We start from the raw sequence: 25,397 nt of genomic DNA, 5'->3' as shown, positions 1-25,397 counted from the left end.
AAAACGTGCCATATGATGAAATAATGTAAAGGAGGCCGTGAAAAACACTCCAGGAAGGTTTTCTTTGAAAAAAAAATCATCATGAATTTTGGCGCAAAAAAAACGCCTTACTATACTATGTCGAAAAAAAATGCGATTTTTCAAACATGTTGTGAAAACGTGCCATATGATGAAATAATGTAAAGGAGGCCGTGAAAAACACTCCAGGAAGGTTTTCTTTGAAAAAAAAATCATCATGAATTTTGGCGCAAAAAAACGCCTTACTATACTATGTCGAAAAAAAATGCGATTTTTCAAACATGTTGTAAAAACGTGCCATATGATGAAATAATGTAAAGGAGGCTGTGAAAAACACTCCAGAAAGGTTTTCTTTGAAAAAAAAATCATCATGAATTTTGGCGCAAAAAAACGCCTTACTATACTATGTCGAAAAAAAATGCGATTTTTCAAACATGTTGTAAAAACGTGCCATATGATGAAATAATGTAAAGGAGGCTGTGAAAAACACTCCAGAAAGGTTTTCTTTGAAAAAAAAATCATCATGAATTTTGGCGCAAAAAAACGCCTTACTATACTATGTCGAAAAAAAATGCGATTTTTCAAACATGTTGTGAAAACGTGCCATATGATGAAATAATGTAAAGGAGGCCGTGAAAAACACTCCAGGAAGGTTTTCTTTGAAAAAAAAATCATCATGAATTTTGGCGCAAAAAAACGCCTTACTATACTATGTCGAAAAAAAATGCGATTTTTCAAACATGTTGTAAAAACGTGCCATATGATGAAATAATGTAAAGGAGGCCGTGAAAAACACTCCAGAAAGGTTTTCTTTGAAAAAAAAATCATCATGAATTTTGGCGCAAAAAAACGCCTTACTATACTATGTCGAAATAAAATGTGATTTTTCAAACATGTTGTAAAAACGTGCCATATGATAAATTAATGTAAACGAGGCTGTGAAAAACACTCCAGAAAGGTTTTCTTTGAAAAAAAACATCATGATATCATCATGTCATAGTTTAGTATGTCGTCCAAAATGTGACAAAAATGTCATAGTTTAGTATGTCGTTCAAAATGTGGAGAAAATGTCAGTTTAGTATGTCGTCCAAAATATGACAAAACATAATAGTTTAGTCCGTCGTCCAAAATATGACAAAAATGTCATAGTTTAGTATGTCGTCCAAAATAATGAAAAAAAATCATCGTTCAGCATGTTGTCAAAAACATCACTAAAACGTCATAATTTAGTATGTCGTCCTAAATGTGGAAAAAAAAGGTCATAGTTTCGTATGTCGTACAAAACATCACGAAAATGTCATAGTTAATTCTGTCATCCAAAACATGGAAAAAAAACGTCATAGCTACTCCGCCAAGGAACAGCTGAGTTCTGTGACGATCGGCTTACGACTGTCTGTGAATCTGTCTGTCTGTCTGTGTGAAACATTACTCAAAAACGGACTCACAGATTTGGATGAAACTTTCAGGAAAAGTCAGAAATGACACCAGGACCAAGTGATTAGATTTAGGCAGTGATGCAGCTTATAATCTGGATCCACAGCTTTGTAAAGGATTTCCCATTGCCAGATATAGCTGCCGGCACAGTGCCGCTGTAACCATGACAACAACTGAACACTGTGTCAGTTACCTGCTGACGATCACATGATTGCGATCCTACTACAAACTGACTGATTTATCAGTTTGAAATCATCCAAGGAACTCATGATTAAACTGTGGGCTGTTTCTGAGTCCTGCTACATATTTAGGTCATGTATGTAGCAAACCCCAGCCAGACAATGGTGAAGCTCCTGATGTTTCACAAAGCCTTTTTCAGCTGTCAGCCTTGTTTTGAACACAAATTCCCCTTTCTGTCCTTCACTCCTTTCTTCTCTCCATCCCAGCTAGGAGCTTCTCAGTTTAGACACATCCTTTGTTAGACAGCAACAGCATGGAACCGTTTTCTTTCATCTTCATGTGAATTTTCGGACTTTTCGGCAGCGTCTTTGTCATGTCAAGAAACCGCTTCTTAGACATTTCTTGTGCCGCTGGAATGGTTACAAAATAAAAGCCCGTAAACTATGCCTTCAAAATAAAAGCATGGAGGGAAGGGTTATTTTAACACTAGCAAAACAAAGGCTTGCCAAAAGTGATGAAATGATCAACAGACCTTTATAAGGGTAAATTACACGTGATTCAGTATAAATACATAACATGCACATGCATAACACATGCCTGTGCTCAGCACCAGGTCATTTTTTATTAAAGATTTCATCCGTTGGAAATGATACATCAGCTGAGCAGCCTTGGAGGAGTACTGCGCTCTCTGAGTGCTTTTCTAGTTTAGAATTTCTACATTAGTTTGTTTAAATGCCCTTTACTGTTTTAATAAATAAAGAAACGAATAATATAAATAAATGAATAATATTCTGCCATTCATATGAGCTGAATATTCAGATATTCATCATTAATTGGGCCCAGACATCCGGAATATCCCAGAAATTGTTATTCGGACCAGCCCTACTAGATTCCAATGTTATCATTAAAGCTTTTTATTTATATTTAGGGGCCATAACACTAATTTCTTCAACTCAACTAATATTCAATCTTTTTTTCTAACCTCTTCTTCTTCTACTTTATGGCTGTCAGAATAAATCATTTCCAACACTTGCTGGCCTGCTGCTGCTTTATTGCTGCTCCCTCACAGGGTTTGTTGCGACTGAGATAAATCCAGCAGAACAGAATTATTGCCGTTGTGCCAACCTGTTGCAGTCCATCTCCTCCGGCCAGCTGACACCAAACATGTCCATTAGCTTGTAGCAGTCGCTCTTGGCCTGCAGACAGAGGCGGCGACAGGGCAGAGTCATGCGGCCATACTCGGTGCACACCGGGGCATAGAGGGCACAGAGGAACATCCTGAGCTCCGGAGAGCACTGCAGGTTCACCATGGGATGGAACGGCTGCAGGAAAGGACACAAGAGTAGTGGAGAATCATAAATATGTGCAAAATAAACCAGAATTTATTCAAAACAGTTTCAGAAAACAACTCCACAGCCCTAAACCTGTCATCAGAACTGCACAAAGAGATCAGTAGAGCATGTCAACGGACATTTTCTGGAGATGAGTTCATAAAAACAACTCTGGCCCCTTTTCTAATAATCCCCTCTACCCCAATGATTTCAGCTCCCCCCTTCCTCCATCACCTCCTCCTCCCACACAGGGCTGCTGCTGCTGCTGCTGCTGCTGACAGGGTCTTTGTGCTTCGGGGTGGACCACGCTGCGACTGACTGACAACACTGTGGCACCGTGCACACAAGGAAAAGCACCAGCGGAAGTGTGTTATTTAGGCGCTAACACACCCACGAACCAACACAATAATGAACTATCACATGTAAACGGTGCCAAGAGGCGGTGTGAGTGCAGGAAGCATGTTGATAATATGCAAAAAGAAAGAAAAAGAATGAGTGAAAGCACATATACAAATATATGAATCCAACTGTGTGTTTGTATGAGTGTGTTTGCATAAACCGGTTTTTGTGAGCATTACAGAGAGGCCTCCGACCACACCCAAGACAATCAGACACACGGCAGGCGCCCTCCCCCAAAATTTAAAGACAGAGGTTATTATGACAGACAGGGACAGGGAGGGGGAAGGGACGGGGGAGGAGGGGTGAGGAGAAGAAGCAGCGGGGGTAACTGTCTGTGGTGGATATTAAATAAGTTTAACGCTCACTTCTGCTTCTTCAGTGTAGAACAAATAGGGGGAAAAAAGCTTAAACGGTGGATTGAGGATATTACAACACTTCACCTAATACCACAACTTTATAAATATTTCCTAAAAGATACTTGAAGAGAAATATAGTTGAGCTACTGAGGAAATTATTTCAGTCAAATGAAAAGAAGGTGAGCTGTAGAGTAATTTACACAAAAAAATATTCAGATCAGCGGTTATTTATTCCTTTCTGACCTAGATGTGGGCATTACAAGATATAACAGGTCTGTGTCAAATACCAAGAAATCTCAAAATGAGATATGAAAAGAAAATTACAGGCTGCCTTTATGTAACCGGTGATTTAGGTTCTCTTCAGCCCTTAATTTAATATACAGTACAAAGCCTTGGAAATGAAGAATATTTGCTGCGGCATTTGAGTATGAAAACATCATTTTCTGGCTCAAAATGGATTTGAAAATCATCACTATAAGGGAACCACTGATGCAGGATTTTGCCACCATAACTGCAATCAGATTTGAGCAGACTTGCCAGTTTTTGCCACCATATAATAATAATAATAACAATTTTATTTATATAGCAGCCTTAAGAACAGCGTTCACAAAGAGCTTTGGCAGCACAGAGAAAATCAAACAAAATACAGGAGACAAGTCAGAGCAGTCATTTAACCCTCGTGTTGTCCTGCAGGTCAAATCGACCCATTTTAAAGTTTGAAAATCTGGAGGAAAAAAACATATTTTCACAGTGAAAATGTCCACATTTTCAAATTTTTGGGGACATTTTTGAACATTTTGGTGGAAAAAAAATAAGTGTAAAAAAATGTTTTTTTTTTAGAATGTTCACAAAAAAATCTATCAAAATCCAGCGAAATTGGCTGGATTTTGGTTGATTTTTATGTGAATGTTTTTAAAGAAAATATTAGAAGTTTTACTGATATAAATGTACTCACTTTAGATATTGTTAGGATTTCTTTGGAAGATTTTTATTCATTTTTTGAAAATATTTACAAGAATTTTCTTGCCAAATTTGGGGGATTTTTAATTTTTTTAAATAAAACTTTTGAGGAAAACTTTTAAGGAATTATTTGAATTTTCTTTTTCAAGGTTTTGCAAATTTTCAGAAATCTGGGGAATTTTTTTTGCTGAATTTTTGGATTTTTTTCCGACAAAGAAACTATTTTTTGGTGCGCGTAAATGAGGACAACAGGAGGGTTAAAAACAGTAAAAATGACAATAAATTAAATGAATAATTAGCTACATTAGCAATCATAACAAACAAGGGAATTAGGCAGTTTGAACATTAAAGAACAAGATTGAGGGTTAAGATTAAACGTGAAAAAATAGAGAATTAAAGAATTAGAGAGGACATCATGTGTCTACAGCATCCGTGCACGTCCTTCGCCTGACAGCATATTTTCCTGCCACCCACATGTGATGTCTTCATGTAAAAAGGATTATAATGGCTGTTAGGCTTGGCCCTTAAAGCACAAAGCACCGACATTCGTGCAGCTTTTGTCATCCTCTTGTTCGCATCAGTGATGCACTCGGACTGGTGAATCTCTTCAGGGATGGAAGTATGGCGGTAAAGATTTATGATCACTTGTAGGATCTGGAATATACATAATATCTGTAATATGAGCCTTAGCTAAGTTCAGACTCTCCAAAATGCAAAGCATCGATTTAGACAACTTACACGCCTGTCACAACTGAGATCAATCAACCGGTTGATCGTGTAATTCCTCCACAAACGGAATCATCACGTCTCACCGAGCAGTGGTGTACAGTGACACAAGCGCTCATCTCACGTCATCATCCAGAATCATCTTTGAAGCATAAACACGCCTGCTGTGAGCGTGATGCACCTGAAAATGGGTCTATTACTGCAGATCACCATCAATCACGCCTGCCTTCAGACAAACTCAACCAAATAATCTACATTTTGTGTTTTCATTAAAGGAATTCTAAATCTCACAAAAGTTAGGCTTGAAAATACAAAAAACCTTTTTTTTTTAACAATTAAAAAATCTGATCTTCTACGGCAGTAAAGGTCCAGCAACTAATCAATTAATCAATTAGTTGTCAGTAAATAAATCTGGAAGTTGTAATGTGGAAATGATAAACTAAGAAATAATGTTGTTGAAACTGAATTTATTTTTCTTAACAAATTTCAGGTTGTTCATGATGTTTTGTAAAAAGTAAATTCCTTAAATGTGAACATTTTCAGAAGGTACCTTTACTTTTATATATATATATATATATATATATATATATATATATATATATATATATATATATATAAAATAATAATAAGCTGATGTATTTTTGCAACAGTGGGTTCTGAAGGGTTAAATAGCTGCCGTTTCAAGGAAAAAAACTTACTGTAAACTCGGACCGCAGCAAATAATTATTTTCTCGATTAGCTGGTTGGTCTGTAAGATGTCTTTTATACTATTAAGTTACAGCCACTTTCAGGCTCAACAGGGTCAAAGAAACAAAGAGAAAGGAAACTGGAGTATCTTTAAAAGTAGTACTAGTGGGAGAATAGCAGCTCCTGTACTGATCATCCTTCTGCATCTAGCTGCCATTGACGGTCCTGTGACACGCATTACTTCATCAGAGCTGCCCTGTCAGCGCTGGTTAACCACTCAAACATGACCTAATGCAGCTAAAGTGAGCTTCTATCTTTGCTCGCTCTCCGTTTGGAGTCCCGCAGGCGACCGATATGCTCCATAGAGCACCACACTGTACCTCACTGTACTGTACTAGACAGGGAGAAGCCGGATGAATAAATATATAGGCTACCAGGGGCGGTGATCTACTGGAAGAAAAACTCTTCTATTCTCACATTCATGCTCCTTTCTATTCACCACCACTTTTCTATTTTTACACCGCTCCATCATCTGCTCTCCCACCCCTCCTCCATCTCTTCTACCTCCATTCAGCCATTTTATGACAGCCGGCCCATCATGGGAACTGGCGTGGGCAGGACTGAACTGGTGGTGGATGGGGACATTTGGCCGGTCACAGCTTTACCCTCACAGCTCCCAACACCAACATCTTGAGGTCCTGCAGAGCACATATAATCTCCACGGGGGATTCAGTGCTAATGGCCGCACTGGAAACAGCTGGTGAACCACTGGCCCGATCAATGACCAGGGGTTTGTGGTGGCCATGTAAGGAGAATCGAGCGTGTAATATGGTACTCTGCCGAGGCGGGGGGGATATGCTAATGTAATTTCAGCTTCGATCCCTCTGCTGCCCTCATTATGTATTCATGGGAGTTTGTTAGTGAATTTTTGATCTCGGAAAATGTGGAATAATACGCCGCAGTGGAAGTAACGGGCTCACACGCAGTCAGATGTGTCGGCTAATCCTGGAGAATCAGTGCATTCTGGGACTCTGGAAGAAGGTCGACAAACCAGCCGACGAGGGGAACAAATGTAGGAACAAACGCTGGTGTTTAGCAGCGATCTTCAGAACAGTTAATGGACAGATAGTTCTATTTTTCAGCAATCTTAAGTCTGTAACAGAATAATGTTGCAGCGCTGTTCCAGTAACCCTGACAGTCTAAATGTTTTAAATATTCAGAACCAAAATTCTCATAAACTGACGTATAAAATATTACAGGAACAAAAAAGCAATTACACAAGAGCATTTTGTGTTTCCTTTTTGTCTCACTTATGTTTTTTGTCTATTTTTTTGTTTTGTTCCTTTTTTGTCATTTTTGTCTGATTTGTGTCTGATTTTTTGTCGCTTTGTAACTTTCTGGTCAAATTTTTTGTCTCTTTATTGTCTCGCTTATGTCGTTTGTCTCATTTTTGTCGTTTTGTGTCTCATTTTTGTAATATTTTGTCTTGTTTTTGTTGTTTTTTCCCTTTTTTTGGTCTGACTTTTATCGTTTGTCATGTGTTTTTGTCATTCTGTTTCTCGTTTTTGTCGTTTTGTTTCCTCGTTATCTCACGTGTTTTTTGTCCTATTTTTGTCATTCTGTTTCTCGTTTTTGTCGTTTTGTTTCCTCGTTATCTCACGTGTTTTTTGTCCTATTTTTGTCATTTTGTTCCTTTTTTTGTCTCGCTTGTATTGTTTGTTTAATTTTTGTCATGTTGTGTCTCAGTTTTGTAATATTTTGTCTTGTTTTCGTTGTTTTTTTAATCTTTTTTTGTCTGACTTGTCATTGTGATCATAAAGTAAAATACTACATAGATAGCTGAGACTAAATGTTGTGTTCCTTTGTAGACATTCTGTGTTCTGGAAGTTGTAATGTGGAAATGATAAACTGAGGCATAATGGTTTTGAAATTGAATTGAATTTTTCTTCAGAAATTTCTGGATGTTCAGAATATTTTGTAAAAAGATAATTCCTTAAATGTGAACATTTTCAGAATGTACTGGCCCATTTGGATCCAACTGGGCTGAACAGTTTCACACCCCTGATTTAAAGCATGTAGTGTGAATTTATGGTAGCAGGAAATTCAAAATGTTCAAATGAAATTGTGGCATTTCTCTGTCAGCAGACATTTTGACTTCTCATAACAAGGAAATCACAGTTTCACCTAAATGACTCAAAAGGTAACCAAAATATTGCAAATACTGTCCAACATGACAAAAAAATTGCCAAAATGACAAAAAAGTGACTCACATTCTGTCCAAAATTATTAAAAAATGTCCAAAGTAAATCAAATTTGTTCAAAATGATTCAAATTGTTCTCAATAATACGATCTTGTATGCAACACCTCGACACCTGCCCAAAATGTCTCAAAACCTAAAAATCTAAAATCACAAAAAAATACCCAAAGCGACTAAGATTTGTCCAAAACGACAGAAAAAGTGACCATTCACAACGGCTTTGCTCTACTCCATGAGTGTGACATTATGCTCATCTTTTTACTATTCAAACCTGTGCTTGTGTGATATGTCAAAAATTCTGCTAAACTGAAGTACTGTCGATGCAAAGCCTTTTTAAAGCAGCTCGCTATCCGTGGTCTGATTAACTGTAGCTCACTGAATTCACCTTGTTCTGCCAGGTGTTTATTATTTGCAAACGTATCAAAAAACGCTGGTGCCATGCGACTGAAAATCCCTGTTTTGCATCAACGGTTTGGAGTTAACACAGACATCTTTCACAAACTAAGATAAGAAAAAAGAGGAATATTATTTTCAATCATCATACTTTGTATTAGCCTGCAGTTCAGTGTGGTGAACTTGTTTACTTTCACGTGTTTTTGCATATTTCTGCATATTTTTGTGAAGGCGCCAGCCTTTGAAGAGCCAAGAAGAAGCAGCCTTGACCTTAGTTTCACCTCTGTGGCGTTCTGAGATCAACCAGCCTGCTCTGAATCAGATCCAGATTGTGGTGATATTAATTATTAATGCGGCCCGGTCCAGTGAAGTGCATCCGAGGGTGTCTGTGTGTACCTTCCTAATGCTGCAGTAATTAGTTTTTAACGAAGGCTCTGAGTCAGCTGCTGAGATGCTGTGACTGATGTGACAAAGAAGCCCACCGTGGCCGCCTGCTCTGTGTTGGTTTGCTTTTTTTTTTTTTTTTTTTATATATACCTCCCAGTCACCTCTCCTCCCATCATCCCCCATTCAAAGCCCCCCTCACCCTCCTGCATCTTCTCCCTCCCCCTCCATTCCAATTCTCTAAATTTCCAAGCTCAGCGCCATGGCGACGGGTGATGCATCACTGGGGGAAGAAGAAGAGGAGGAGGAGGAGGGGAGGAGAGCCGGGTTCGAGGAGGTCAGGGTGCAGGGCGGAGGGGACCACCTCCCGGGAGGCGAGAAAGGCCTCTGCTGCCTTTGTTAACGGCACAATGGGGACCGTTTCCCGGGCAACGGGTGAGCCTCGTGTAGGGGGAGGGGGAGGACAAAGGAGACAGGGGAGGGAGGGGTGAGAGAGAGGGAGAGGAGGGATGGGTCGAGCGAGTCAGCCGTGTCATTCGCCGCTAAGAAAGTGTTTGAAAAAGCCGGGCTTTGACAGTGTGTGATGTCCAACACACACACAGGAAGGCTGTTGTGGACCAGCGATGTGCTTCTTATTCACTCCTCAGCCAATAAACACGGTGTCGGACATTAGATAAAACAACAGCCTCCTTTATAGGCCAGGTCACGCTGGGTAGGATTTATCAGACCATGTTGTGTCTGCGTGTGCTTAGCCGGGATACATCTCTACACGCTAAACACACGCTAAACAATGCAGCTCTGAGTATCCGCATCGCACACCTTCCCTCTCCTTTACAAAGACTGGGTGGAGTATCTGGGTTATTCCACACAGCGGCTGTAACACGACACGGTTTATCTGCCATAAACCTGAGACCAGAGGCTGATTTAACAGCCTGGAACATGGGTGTCCAACATGTGGCCCGCAGGCCAAAAGCGGCCCTCCAGAGGGTCCAATCCGGCCATCAAAGTGGAAAAACTCCACAGAAGACATTAACTGCAGATTGTAAATTAGTAAAACTATAAATTTAAAATCATTTCTAGACCATGACAAGTCGTTTTGACCATAAAGTAAAATACTAGATTGTTTATATTGTCTTTTCTGTTATATTTTGTCTTGCTTTTGTTGTTTTGTCATTTGTCTCATGTTTTTGTCATTTTGTTTCTCGTTTATGCCATTTTGTATCTCATTTTTTAAATATTTTGGGCTTTTTTTTGTCAGATTTTTGTCATTTGTCCCATGTTTCTGTCGTTCTGTTTGTCGTTTTTGCCATTTTTGTAATATTTTGCCTTGTTTTTGTTGTTTATGGTCTTTTTTGTCAAATTTTCATTGCTTTGCTCATGTTTTTGTCATGTTGTTTCTTGTTTTTTGTTGTTTTGTGTCTCATTTTTGAAATACTTTGTCTTTTTTTTATTTTTTTTTATTTTTGTAGTTTGGCTCATGTTTTTCTCATTTTGTGTTTTGCTTTATTCGTTGTTTTGTGTATCATTTTTGTCATTTTGTGTTTTTTTGTCTCGCTTGTATTTGTCCATTTTCTTTGTCATTTTGTGTCTCATTTTTGTGATTTTTTTTGTCTTGTCATTTTTTGACGCTTTGTAACTTTTTTGTCAAATTTTTTTTCTCTTGTTTTTGTTTCATGTCGTTTGTCTCATTTTTGGTCCTTTTGTGTTTTTTTGTCTCACTTGTGTCATTTGTCTATTTTTTTGTCCTTGTGTTTATTTTTATCATTTTTTGTCTCGTTTTTGTCTATTTTTTGTCAAATTTTTTGTCTGTTTTTTGTTTTGTTTCATGTTGTTTGTCTCATTTTTTGTCGTTTTGTGTCTCGTTTTTGTAATGGTTTGTCTTATTTTTGTTTTTTTGTCTGACTTTTGTTGTTTGTCTCATGTTTTTGTCGTTTTGTTTCTCGTTTTTGTCATTTTGTATTTCCTTCTTGTCTCCCTTGTTTTTTGTCTTATTTTTGTCATTTTGTGTGTTTTTTTGGTCTCACTTGTGTTGTTAGTCTACTTTTTTGTTTTGTTTCTCGTTTTTGTCATTTTTGGCCTTGTTTGTGTCATTTGTATAATTTTTTTTACATGTTTTTGTTGTTTGTCATTTTTTTTGCCACTTTGAAACTTTTTTGTCCAAGTTTTTTTTTTTTGTTTTGTGTTGTTTGATTCATTTTTGTTGTTGTTTCGCGCCCCGTTTTTGGCATTTTGCATCTCATTTTTTTCAATATTTTTTCTTGTTTTTTTTCTTTTTTTTTGTCTGACTTTTGTCATTTTGATAATGCAATAAAATATTATGCCATTCATTTCCAGATGACTAAATGTTGTGTTCCTTTGTAGACACTCTGTGATCTGAAAGTTGTAATGTGGAAATGATAAACTGAGGCTGAATGTTGCTGAAATTTAATTTATTTTTCTTAAGAAATTTCAGGTTGTTCTTAATGTTTTGTAAAAAGATAATTCCTTAAATGTGAACATTTTCAGAATGCACTTTTTTGCACTAAAACAAAGGAAACATTAGGAGTTGTGGTTATTTTTAGGTTATTATGTTGTGATTTTACTGGTCCGGCTCACTGGAGATCAGACTGGGATGAATCTGGAACCTGAACTAAGATGAGTTTGATTCCCCTGGCCTGAAAGAAGGAGGAAATGAGTGGAAGTGGGAGCAAGCAGATTAAAAAGAAGCCGTTGATTAGTCTTTGTGTTGCTGAACGCCCTTCATAAAGCATCGAATGAAAGACAACACTAAAGATTAAGATCAAGATAACCACCTGGCCAGCACCTTTACTTTCTATAACACATGTCGCTCAATTTCTCTTAGTTTATCTCGCTGCCAATAAAAATGATTTGCCGACTTGGCTTTGGCTTCATGTAAACAACTCCAGTAATGTAATTAGTCGGCCCTGACATTCGCTTGGTCCATCTGGCCTCAAAGAATCATTCAAGCAATCCTTGTTGTCATTATTTCTACCCTGACACTCAGTCACATGCCTCCCACCATTCTCACCTCGTCTTCTCTCCCTCTAAAACTAGTTTTACAGCTAAAAGTCTGAGAAAAAAAGGAGGTAGTTTTACTTTAAACATGAGCTAAAATCTGGCTCCATCTCAAATCATCAGAGGCCTTCTGCTCCGCCGTCTCAAAACGGTTTGAAACTTTCATCATAAACTATGAATATTTAAAATGGAATCTGTGAAATGTTAGATTAATATATCACATACAAGACATCTTTTTTAAATTTCCCATTTTCAGTTGCACATTTAAATTTGAGGCTACGTTTGACCGGCAATATCTCAGGAACTATTAAAGATAAGTGGAAAATTTTCAGCAATGTCAGAATTTGAATTATTGGACAAGCAGATCAAACAGTCTCTGGTTATTCATGAGTTAAAATATGAAAAAAACACATTTACAGAAAAAAATGAATGCAAAAGTCAGCTAGTGTTATTTTCAGAACCATATGCAGCTGAGACACAAAACAAAACATATAGAGGTCCTTTAAAATGAAATACTTGGTCACAATAGTTGTTTGCAGGTATTACAAGTTATACTGCTAAAAAAAAAGTATTAGTAGAGAGTACAGAATTCTAATAAAAGAAAAGAAAAATAACTAATATGGGCATATTGTTCATTTTTCAACACTACTGTGTAGCTATGAACCTGGGTTTGAAGGAGACTTGTGGTGTATTTTTGTGAAATTTGTCCAACACTTGTCAAATATAGCAGATTCTGAATCGATGGGATGAATTTCAGGCTTTTTTCCTTTAACAGTTCCTGATATTTAGTCACTCAAACACAGCCTCAAAATTCAATATGCGAAAAAATGCACTGAAAGTGGGTCAATCTTGTATTTAAGTAGAAAGTATACACATATATATTGCGCTAAAATTCGACAAATATCTTGAGAACTATCCATATTTTATGCTATAAAGGATCAGGAATATCAGAGATGGTAGAGCGAAAATTTATCTAAAATTCAACCATATAATCCCAAAAAATGCTGCAGTGATTGTTCATTCACAGATTTAGTTTTTCATTCAGGATATCCAGTAAATCCAGATTGGTAGTGTGATTTCTCATACAAATGGTTAGAATTCAGTAGCAGCTCTACATCCATCAGCCACGCCATAAAAAACACCTGCTTAATATCATCTAGGTGCGACTCGAATCCATGATTTGTGGACTGAATCACCCACAGATGCTCTATCGGAGTGAGATCTGCGAAGTTTGAAGAGTTTGTCGACACCTTTAGCTCTCTGTCGCGTTGCTGGAGCCGTCCCTGAGCATTTTGTGTGGTGTGCTTTGTCTACCACATTGTTTAGGTGGGTGGTATATGTCAAAATAACGTCCAAATAAATTCCAAGGTGTTCAGTAGGGGACAGGACGATCAGCGCTATTCACTTCACCTGTCACTGCTTTAAATGCTTAGGCTTATCGATGTATTATTTTGCCACAAAATTGGCTCCACCTGTGAGAAAAAACCTAAACCTATGGAATATACACATTCAAACCTCTACTGTGATTCATTAGCTCCTTCTAATACAGAAAGAGCATCTAGGGTATCATACTGTACATCATTAATGAGGTGTGAACCAAAAGATGCCAGGGACAGTTCATACCAGCATAATTGATTTCCAGTGATGAGCCCACGCTGATTTACATTCATCTGGTAGCTACAGTGTGCAGCTATCTCTATGTAAGGGGATTTTAACCCATTTCTTTTTTCCCCTTTTTGTAACGCCAGTCGAATCCGCCACGCTCTAACTTATCTAATGTGAGTGTGGCACAATATCATTGTAGCACAGAAATAGCCGATTCCCAAGCCCCAAGGCTGCTGTCCCACTTCAGCTGCGAGGTCATTTGGCGGTCAGCGACGAGTGACGGAGCGAGGATCAACACCAAAACAGAAAAATCTAGCTTTCTAGAAACACTTGAGTCGGCTTTTTGCATAAAAGGTGTAAAAATGGATTTAAATATATTTGTTCAATACAGTAAAAATATTTCTTTTCATGTGGTTTGCAGCCTTGAACAAAAAATCTAATTTAAATATCATTAGATGGTAGTTTTGCTAATTTTTATAGGTTTCTAACTAACAACTTAAAGACAAATTGCTCCACTTTTTCAACAAGAACTAGAACCTTGAAAAGGCCTTGAAAGGCAAGACATGAAGAAAGGAATCCAAAAGACACCACTTCAGGGGGCTTATACAAAAACTGCAAAAACCGCAGGCGTTGGTTCTCGTCCAACTCCCAGTTTCTCCACGGTGCAGGGCATTCATCATCATTATCATGGCTATTCAGCAGCCCTAATTCCCTTTAAAATCATCTGTCAATTCTCATTTGGCTGCCCTCGACGTCTTACCGGCTTTGAATTCTCCCATGAACTGGATCTGGGGCGAGTTATCTGCAAAACAAGGGCCAAACAGCGGCGCAGTCTCCGTGATTTTTTGGAACCTATTGCGTTTTCGTGTGCTTTCCAAACCCAACGAGCATTTCTGGGTGCTAAAAGAGACTTAATTGTGAATCCGTGACCAATCAAAGTGAACACCGTCTAAACCAGACGTGCCTCTTGCTGTTCGCCACGACACACACACTGTGATGAGGTGGAAAAAGCAAACCTGGGCGCTAAAAACACACCACAGCAAATGATTTAACCACAGAACATACGGCTGTTTTTGTATGAAAACGATACGGCAAAGTCCAGAAGATGAGGCTGAATATTTCGGACACGGTGAGAGCAGACAGCCTTGCATCATGACGAGCCTAAATGCCAGTGCAGCCGTGACGTGCTGTTATGCGATGCGATGCGATGCGATGCGATGCGATGCGATGCGATGCGATGCGATGCGATGCGATGCGATGCGATGCGATGCTGCGTGCTCTCACAGCCGGGCAGGGCATGTTCAGAGGTTACATAACCCCGGATTTTCATGGCACACAGCTCCTCCCGCCCTCCATCTATCCATCTCCCTCTCGCTCGGTGCTGAGTACAGCGGCGTGGAGGCGGCACAGATGGTCAGCAGGTGCTGAACGTCGACGTCACGGCTGTGCCAGGCGGGGTCGGAGGGTAAAAGTGATGGAGGGAGTAAAAGAGAACATGATGCCGAGATAAACTCATATAAATATGGACGGACAGTTTAGCCGACAGAGCATCCACTCCCGTGTTTTGGTGCGGTTTGGCCCGTAATTGCTCGATAGATTGAGCTTCACCAGAGATCAGCCTATATAAAGGATGGGATTAAGTTAACGAGGTGATGCATCTGCTCCGTGATTGTGCTTAAATGCCTAACTGGACGTTTCAAAGAGGATAACGTAGCCATAACAACAGTCAGCTGCTGTGGCTGGCAAAGCCAAAGCTTATCTAAGAGGCTGAAACAATAAAGCCCGCACTAAACACTGAATTCTGAGCTTTAATCCGTCATCTGAACCAAACTGACTGAAACGGTAGCTGCAGACAACCCCGTCATGTAAACTGACTTCAACTGATGTGAAAAGTCTCTGCGTGTCATGGCAAATTCACTCAACACGCCAGATGTGTGGCCAGAAACATGTCCTGTTAGGTCTGTGTGCGTTTAATGATGCGTTGCTCTCACGGTCTCCAGGGACAAATATTAAAACTTAATTTTCTGCCTAATGTTTTGGTAATACACTCCTAATCCCTGGAGCAATAGGAGCCAAATTTAAGTAGGGTAGCACTAAGACATTACCAACTCTCAGCACATATTCAGCTGGCCGTGGTGGTAATTATCTAGGCTGCTGATGGAGACCAATTAGTTTCAAACTCCTGTCCAGACCTGTTTAATACAAATATATAGAAATGCTACCGTCTGCTGTTGTGTTTGTGGATCTGTGTGAACTTCCATCACAACAAAGAAAAGGAGTGAAAGTAACCAAAGAAAACCTTTAGGAAAGGTCACACAATGAGAAAGTAGGAGGGAGGTAAGGGAATAAAGAAAAAAGGTCACATTCCCTTTTTTAACCCTCCTGTTGTCCCCATTTACAGGCACCAAAAAATATTATTTCCTTGTCTGAAAAAAATCCAAAAATTCAGCAAAAAAATTCCCCAAATTTCTGAAAATTTGCAAAACCTTTAGGAAGAAAATTCCAATAATTCCTTAAAAGGTTCCCTTAAAAGTTTTGTTTAAAAAAAAAAAAAAAATCCCCAAATTTGGCATGAAAACTCTTGTAAATATTTTTTTTAAATGAGTAAAAATCCTCAAAAAAATCCTCAAAATATCTAAAGTGATTCCATATATATCAGTAAAATTTCTAATATTTTCTTTAAGAACATTCACAAAAAATCAACCAAAATCCAGTGAATTTCGCTGGATTTTGGTAGATTTTTTTGTGAATGTTCTTAAGAAACATTTTTAACATTTCTTTTTTTCCACCAAAAAATTTTCAAAAATTTCCCAAAAATGTTGAAAATGTGGACAACACAAGTTTCACTGTGAAAATATATGTTTTTCCACATTTTCAAACATTAAAACGGGTCAATCTGACCAGCAGGACGACACGAGAGTTAAAAAAAGGTAACAGGAAAACTGTCAACCTCGTGGACAGAAACCCATCAAACTTTCAAGACGAGGCCTGCAAACTCGATATCCCTCTTTGGACGTGAGTTTGTTCAGATCCATTCATTACCCATTTGTGCTTCCAATCCACAGCTAGTTTCATGGATATAATCAACAGCAGGGTAAAATCAAAATACAGCAAATAATCTTCCCTACTTATCAGACATCTACTGGTCATTTTCAAGGTTTTTCCTGGCTCAGAATAGACGTTTGGAGGTGACGACGCACACCAGTAAGAATAATTCACACACAATAAAGACACTGAGTCTATGTTAACTAATATGACTGGAAATCTATGCATTTTTTACCATTTGATAAACAAAAATGTCTTGTATGCTTGACAAAAGAGTGCAAAAAATTACTCATATCATGTTCAATTCGAGGTCCAAGAATCTGAACACATTATCTAAATGTTTAAAAGAATATAAAAGAGAAAAAAATGCTAAGAAAGGGAAAAAAAATGAGAAAAGATTCCAGGTCACAGTAGGAAAAAAATTGCTATCTGCGTTATTATTCCAATTCTGTTTCATTCTTTGAATAAAGAAATGTTAATTTTTTAGCAGGCAATGGTGGAACAGAAACAAGCAAAAGGAGATAAGTTGCATTTCTCAAAATGTGACTAATTAAAGTTTAAAAATAATGACTTATTAGGAAGAAACACATTCATAACTAGCCGTTTGTAGCCAGGCGTGCCTCCAATCCAGAGTTATAACACAAATCAATAACAACATCAACAGTAGCGTGATTTTTCCTGGCTCAGAAGGGGCTTTTGTGTGTCGACTACACTCGAGACAAAGTATGATCGGTCTGTGAAGACGAATCTGCGTTACTTTTTCATTTTCCTGTTATTTTTAACCATTTAATCACCAAAAATATCTATTACGCTAAAGTAAATTAAACTACAATTAACAAACTTATAAAATATATCAGTTGTTAGAATTTTTCCGCCACCTCCAACCTCTTTGAGTGATGCCAAATATTCCTCTATGTGGGAAAAACCCTGTAGTATCAGTCAGTACTACTAAACAGTGAATAGAAAAAGGTCGACGTTTGTCATTTTTAGATTTGTATTTTTTTTACTTTAGCCATCCTCTGCGATACTAAAACACTGCTTTCCATTAAGCCCCCCTATGTAAAAAATGTGGTAATCATATTTTAGAGTTTTCCTTAAATTTGTCAAAAAGTTTTTAAAAATTTGGTACATTTAAGGTATTCACAGATTAGACATAATCGATCACACAGCTCATAAAAAAATTACTGGATATCACTAAAATGTCAACAAATTTAATACCAACCACCTTCTAATGAGCTAAACAATAATAAAATGAGCTGATTCAGAAATAGTTTGGATTATGTTTTTACTGAGATAATCATGACAGATGCTTCTTTTTTGGCAATATATCACATTTTATATGGAAATCTGTGGAAATCTGATGGAAATCTAGGGCTAACCCTAACCCTAACTCTAACCCTTTCAGGTATTTTTCTGGTCATTTTGCAATTCTTTTGCAGTTATTTTGTGTGTCTCTCATCATTTTGTGTCTTCCTGTGGTCATTTTCTCTCATTTTCTGTCATTTTCTGCGTTTTTGTGGTTATGTTGTGTCTTTTTGTGGTTGTTTTGTGTGTGTTTGTGCTCATGTTGTTTCTTTTTTGGTCATTTTCAGACTGCTTGTGGGCATTTTACGTGTTTTTGTGGTCAGTTTGTGCATTCTGTGGTCGTTTTCAGTCTGTTTATGATCATTTTAGGTGTTTTTGTCATCATTTTGCAATTTTTTGTAGTAATTTTGTGTATTCGTCATCATTTTGTGTCTTTATAGGATAACTGTCTGTCTCACTGAGTCATTTTGTGTTTTTCTGTGGTCATGTTGTGTCTTTATGTGGTTGTTTTGTGTGTCTGCGCTCATTTTGTTTCTTTTTTTGGTCATTTTCACACAGTTTTGTGGGCATTTTGTGCATTTTTTGGCCGTTTTCAGTCTGTTTGTGGTAATAGTAGGTGTTTTGTGGTCATTTTGTGTGTCTCTGTGGTTATTTTGCAACTTTTTGTAGTTATTTTGTGTCTCTCTCATCATTTTGTGTCTTTATATGATAATTTTCTATCTTGTTGTCATTTTTGTGTTTTTTTCTGTGGTTATTTTGTGTATTTTTGAGACTTTTTTGGTCATTTTGCATCTCTTCGTGGTCATTTTTGGTCATTATCAGTCTGTTTGTGGTCGTTTTGTCCAAGACTCCAAGGTTTTCTGAGTTATTTAATATAAAGTAGTCAACAGGTTTACTACAATATTCTTTAGAAATAACTTTACATTTCCATTTTACTCAAATTTATATATATAATATTCAGAAGAATCTTTTTCTAAAAATGCCATGTGGTGTTTGGTTATAGGCGGCCATGTTGATTTTATGCCTGAAAACAGCGAAAATGTCGACTATGACACCTGTCAAAGTCCTGCAGTTAGATATTGGCCCATCTGCTTTTACACTCTAACAGATAAACCGGAACTTTTCATGTCACATTTCGGCGGTGTACTGTACCTCCATGGCGAGGGCGGCTGTCTGCTGGTCGTAGTGGTTCAGCATGTTGGGCATGAAGGTGGAGTTGTAGGGCAGCCCCTGACACATGCGCAGGGTGATGGGCTCGCAGGTGAACAGGCTGTGGCTGCCGGCCGCCGCGTCCATGGGGATGGCGACGCACGCCGTCAGCATGGAGACGGACAGCGCCCACAGGAGATCCATGACGGCAGAATGGAGGCGAGACCAAGACGAAGGCTTGAGCGGGAAAAGGAAAGCGGGAGGCTTAAGGACCGTCTGGGAGCCTCGTCTTCCCCGTCAGATCACACAGAAACAGTCTGGGCTGGTAATCCATGGTAGAAGCTGGCTGCATCCATCGCCGTGGAGACTCCAGTCAGCGCCTACACCGAGTGCCACGAGGCCCCTATCAGCTCCGAGACGCTGTAGTCCTTTAAGATGCCACTGAGCGGTTCCCACTCCTCCCTCTGCTGCCACGACGAAGCTCCGGATGAATATCAGGGACGACCGCGGATGTTTAGAAACGATGCTCAGTCTGTAACCAGAAAATAAAAGCACAAATACTCTTAACCCTCATGTTGTCCTGCGGGTCAAAACTGACCCATTTCAAAGTTTGAAAATGTGGGGAAAAAAATAGATTTTCACAGTGAAACTTCTGATTTCTGATTCCACATTTTCAACATTTTTGGGAAATCTTTGAAAATTTTTTGGTGAAAAAAAGACTTAAAAAAAGGTTTCTTAAGAACATTCACTAAAAAATCAAACAAAATCCAGTGCTGGATTTTGGTTGATTTTTATGTGAATGTTCTTAAAGAAAATATTAGAAGTTTTACTGATATATATGTAATAACTTTAGATATTTTTAGGATTTCTCTGGAAGATTTTTACAAATTTTTAGAAAATATTTACAAGAATTTTCTTGCCACATTTGGGATATTTTTTTTAAAACAAAACTTTTAAGGGAACCTTTTAAAGAATTATTGGAATTTTCTTCCTAAAGGTTTTGCAAATTTTCAGAAATTTTGGGAATTTTTTTGCTGAATTTTTGGATTTTTTTTCAGACAAGGAAACAATATTTTTTGATGCCCATAAATGAGGACAACAGGAGGCTTAAAAACGCGATTAAAAAGCAGATTTTTCAGCGTTTATAGTACATTTTGAAGAAGAGCAAACCAAGGCCGACCATGCAGCTGAAAATTTAACTAATTGCAGACAGCAAGTAGAAGAACACACAAAAGGCAGTTTTCAGAGGCTTGGTAATTGCTGATCAGATCACTAACTCTGACGGTTTGGTGGTGGAGATGATACAGATGAATGAGAACATGAACCGCATTAATTAAAGGCAATCTACCGTAGAAAATACAGAAAAAACAATCATATAGAGGCAGAGCTGCTACAAGTCCATTAATCCATTATTAAATTAATTGGTAACCATTTGAGTCATTTTTTATGACTAAAAATGTTCAAAATTCAGTGTACAATTTGTTTGTTTGTTTTTTTCAATAATGTCGTTAAAATTTCATCATGTAAGTCAAATAAATGCATCTTTTTCTTAATCAATTAACAAACAAAACTTTTCTATATGAAGAAATCATTAATTTATTATAAATGATTAATCAATTTGAGATTTTTTTTCAGGAAAAACATCAAAATTCTCTCATTCCAGCTTCTTAAATGTGTATATGTGCATTTATATGTGTATTTTCTGGTTTCTTCCTCTTCAGTGGTAGTAAAATTACAAAACAAGAGATTTGTGGAAACACTGGTGGACATTTTTCACCGTTTTCTGACATTTTATAGACCAAATAATGAGTTTAATTTCACAAGAAAACTAGAAAATATTCACATTAACATTCCAGCCTCACATATTATGAAGCTGGAGAAGAGTTTGGGCGTCTTTCCTTCACAAAATTACACTGTAATGAAATCCGTTAATTTCAAAATAATCCCTTTAATCTATCATTCATTCACTGAATAACATGAAATAATAGTTTAAAAAAATACAGAAATTTCACAACATTTCACACTACACTTGATGTCTAATAAAGCATTTAGAAATTAATAAAAGCAGGCTAAACAAGAAATTAAAATATTGTCAACAAAAACCTTAAAATCTCTGATTTTAGCCTCTTAACTGTGAATACTTTTTGGTTTCTTCACTCTTTTATGACAATAAACGGAATATTTTAGGTTCATGGGGAAACAGTCATGGACATTTTTCACCATTTTCTTACATTTGATAGAAAAATAACTAATTGAAATGAAAATAAAAGCCTTGTATATATCCAGGTGAATCATCATATTAAAATATTTAGTAGTAGTTTATATATATAATGTAGCAGAGTTTGCAGCCTTTTTACTAGTACCAGTGTAATTAACTACAGTTCAGAAACAGTTTTAGTCATCTTGGGAAACATTAACGGTCATTTTTTCATCATTTTCTGACATTTTATTTTTAAAAAGCTAATTGAAATGAACAAAAAAGCCTTGTATATAGGGGAAATATCCAGATTAATGATCATATTAAAACATTTAGTAGTAGTTTTTACATAGAATTGAACGTAGTTTGCAGCCTTGTTATTAGCATCAGTGTAATTAGATTAACTAGAGTTCACTAACAGTTTTGGTGACAGATTAATCCGTTCCTGATTTCGCCATTTTATGTTATGTACATGACAGCACACACCCAGACCAGCCCCGACACCTTTCCGTTCTCTGGCAGATAAAACCTGAATAATGTTGGGTTTTTACACCTGTTTCTGTTTCATTTAAATATCTGACGAGCTTTGGAGCTGAATTCTGCTCTCTCCGTTACTCCACCTGTGCGTCGGTGTTACCGGCTCCGGGATCCATCCGTTAATAGAAGAAGCTAACCGACGTTACGGGGAGGTTAGTCACCGTAGCTAGTTTGTACCTCTCTTACGGTAACTGACTCAGCGGACGCAGTTATCCGCTTTAACGGACAGAAATGCGGATGAACGCGGCGCTGACAAAAGATGACGGTTAGTCCAATCTGGCTGATGGTAAAACCGGAGCATACGCAGCCGGTGCCGGTGCTTTAATGCACCGCACGGAGCCGATTGGACGGTCGGTCGGTCGGTCGCACCGGTGGGGCGGCAGCAGGAGAAACGCCCCGCTGATGAAGCTAACCGGAGAAACGTAAACTTCTTTACCTGGACGTGGAGCCGTGAATTCACGTGCACCGACCGGCTCTCCGCCGCTCCTCGAGTCGTAACAATGAGTGAACGTCCCCCGGACTCCCTCCTGTCCTCCCCCCCTCTGTCCTCCCCCCTCTGTCCTCCTCCTCCCCCCTCAGACCTGCAAGCCGGCGGAACTCACACAAAGACTTCCGGTGCTGACTAACAAATTAAAAGATGCAAAAAGCATGTAATAACATTATAGCCAGAAAAAAACACTACACATCACGTTACTTGTCAATAACATACACATATAAGGGTCTTAACCTTATACGTGTATATATCTATATTAGGGTCTCATCTATAATATTCTATTTAGTAAGTTAAATTACTATTTAATGTTTGATCAGAATCAGAAAAACCTTTATCACTGAGGGGCAATTAGGTAGTCAAAGAGTGGCACATTAAAAAAGAGCAAGAGAAAGAAAAAAACACAAGAAAGGTGGGTGGGCGAAAGCAGCAGTTTATTATAGCGGTCACTGCAGAGGTAGTAAAGGCAGGAGTGCATAAATTAGTGTCAGATGTAAAACAGGAGACTATGTACTGCAAAAAATTAAAAATAAATTCAAATAAAAATAATAAAAATTAAAAATTATATAAAATTAAATAATAAAAAAATAAAAATAGATATTGTACTCCTATTACATATAAGTATGTAATATTGTGAAGTATCAACAAATTGATATTTAATTTGTAATATATTAATTAGTCAGGTAATTTTGTAGAATATATATTATTGCAGGATTTTATCCATAATATGTAATTTAGTTTCATTTGTATTTTATATAATACTGGACTTAATGTTAAAATTGAGCTTATTATACTGCATTTATATTTGACATTGCAGGGTCTGAACCTGGTCATTTGTAGCCAGTGTAGTATTGTAAGGTTTTTAAATTAATATTTGATTCAGGACATTTGTATAATTTATCATATTGTAAATATTAATGTTTCAGTTAGTCAGGCTAATCTGTATTATATTTAACATTGTTAGGACCTAACCTGTATGAGTTAGCCAGATTAGTCACATTCATATTTTCAGTTATATTGTTTTGTAATTGTACTTCACTACATTTCAGATTTATTATGTATTTATAGCAAATTCTTCCATTGCAGATTGTTGTTAATGTATCAAAATGAGGTTAAAAGGTAAAATGTTCTTAACACAGTGATGCATTCACCACCTAATAATGCAGTGTAGAATGTCGTATGTATATAAATGTACTGCCTTCCACTATAGATTTTCCACTGCATTACTGTGAAGGAGTAACAGTCTTGTTTCCGGTTCAGCTCCCTCTACGTGTATCCAACTGGACGCTCTTCTCTCTTTTCTTCACAGCAGGTTTTCTGTCTTCGGTGCGCGCCACCGCCCATCCAAGGACGCGCAGGCTTTCTGCGTTTGAATGAAAAACTTGTGAGTGGAAGAAACTGAGCTTCTCAGCTGCAAGAAAGGACAGAAAATGTTCCATCAGGAGGCCACATTTTAATGCTATATTTACAGAAGCATAGACAAGTCCAGACCCACTGATCACAGACAGGTTCGTTAATGGCATGCAGCTCTTGATGATAAAATCATTTAACATTTAAAACACTTAACAGCATTTAAGGCAGATTTAATGTATTTGTGCCTGCATTTAACACCCATTTCAAGTGGGTTTTTTTTAACCACATTTTTATTTAAGCTCCATGTTTTTATACATATTTACATGCAGCTCAAAAAAGGACAAATGAAAACATTAACATGATAAACAACAACAAATCTACAATTCAGCAACACAACTACCTCATGGCCTCATCTAAACCCACATAAAGAGGAGAATTTCAAGACACAGGTATCATTGTCTTTACCAACAGTAGTAGGATATGGAATAGATATGACTTTTTATATCCATTATTTCCTCTGGAATAGAAGTGATTATAAAGAATAATGGCTCAAGTGGCAAATCATCACTAAACCCTGTAAAACTCACTGTGTGTGTGTGTGTGTGTGTGTGTGTGTGTGTGTGTGTGTGTGTGTGTGTGTGTGTGTGTGTGTGTGTGTGTATATATGGGTCTTACAAGGTTAAAATTGATCTTTTTTCTGCCTAAATCTCCTCCTAAAATAGTTGCAGGATGACCTTTAATGCCCATCAGTAATAGTGCATATTAAAACTTTATATTTCCAGTGTTTACATACATGCTGAGTGTGATCTATGTGGAAGTTTACACGTCATTACATACCATTATTTTTGCAGAATCAGAGACAGATTGTCCCTCAGTAACTGCAGTGGCAGGAGTTCTGCTCTACATTTGTCATCATTAGAACCGGTGATGGCTGCACACTCCACATAAACTCCACATAAACTCCTCTCAAACTCCACATAAACTCCACATAAACTCCTCTCAAACTCCACCGTGGTTCTTAGCAGCTCCTCTGTGGGTGACAGCTGGCCCATGTAAGGAGAGTACACTCACCGTTACCATGGAGACGGGTAAACTGCGCACCCAGAAGAGTGGGGAGAAGAAGAAGAAGAAGTAGAAGAGTAGTTCAGGTTTAAAGTATGCACTGAGACAGTAAGTGTGTTGGATTTAGAGTTGGATTTATTCCTTCTGTACCGTCTGAGGAGGACTGATGGTGAGTTAAATACCACAGGAGAGAGTTCTGCAGTTCTGAGCAGCACAGTTCAGGCTGGTTTATCTGGACATACTCAGAATTAAAGCCAGAGCTGCTTTTACTATAAAGCACCTGAGAGAATAATACATCTATCTGCGTGTCAGGATGATAATCTGGTGTTATTTATAACACATCCTCCATTATGATGAGATAAAGCTGATATGTTCTATTAGGAGGATAAAAATAAGCAGTGAGCTGCTCAGGAATAACTCATAGTCACATGTTCATAATATAAAGAGAGACGCTGGTGTGAATTATGGTTCATTCTGTGTGTTTTAGCATCTAAAATGTACTCAGACTGGAAT

At 37.7% G+C, this 25,397-nt stretch overlaps 2 protein-coding genes across 5 annotated transcripts in view; one reads left to right on the top strand and one right to left on the bottom strand.

The window, feature by feature from the left end:
• Positions 1-761: 761 nt before the first annotated feature.
• On the bottom strand, positions 762-22,522 carry fzd3a (frizzled class receptor 3a). Of its 2 annotated transcripts, none has more exons than XM_055015906.1 (3): positions 22,063-22,291; positions 19,249-19,777; positions 762-2,954 (listed from the first exon to the last, which is right to left on the bottom strand). In XM_055015906.1, exons 2-3 carry the CDS (start codon positions 19,447-19,449, stop codon positions 2,739-2,741), a joined length of 417 nt encoding a protein of 138 aa, XP_054871881.1. In that variant the 5' UTR covers positions 19,450-19,777; positions 22,063-22,291; the 3' UTR covers positions 762-2,738. The 2 variants fall into 2 exon arrangements, 1 of the variants encoding a protein (XP_054871881.1); XR_008603507.1 differs by lacking the exon at positions 22,063-22,291 and adding an exon at positions 22,416-22,522 and having other exon boundaries at positions 2,156-2,954.
• A 2,387-nt stretch (positions 22,523-24,909) lies between these two features.
• Positions 24,910-25,397, top strand: part of fbxo16 (F-box protein 16) — an 8,904-nt gene continuing 8,416 nt past the window's right edge. For 2 of the 3 annotated variants that reach the window (XM_035958437.2, XM_023292823.3), the window contains exon 1: positions 24,910-25,053. The gene's annotated coding sequence lies outside the window, so the exon portion shown is untranslated. The remainder of the gene's footprint in view (positions 25,054-25,397) is intronic. The other variant, XM_055015871.1, reaches the window with a different exon arrangement.

The sequence above is a fragment of the Amphiprion ocellaris genome, chromosome 12, assembly GCF_022539595.1.
Source record: "Amphiprion ocellaris isolate individual 3 ecotype Okinawa chromosome 12, ASM2253959v1, whole genome shotgun sequence".
Classification (NCBI taxonomy): domain Eukaryota; kingdom Metazoa; phylum Chordata; class Actinopteri; family Pomacentridae; genus Amphiprion; species Amphiprion ocellaris.
Note: the sequence above shows the minus strand (reverse complement) of the source record. Positions and strands in the feature narration are given on the sequence as shown.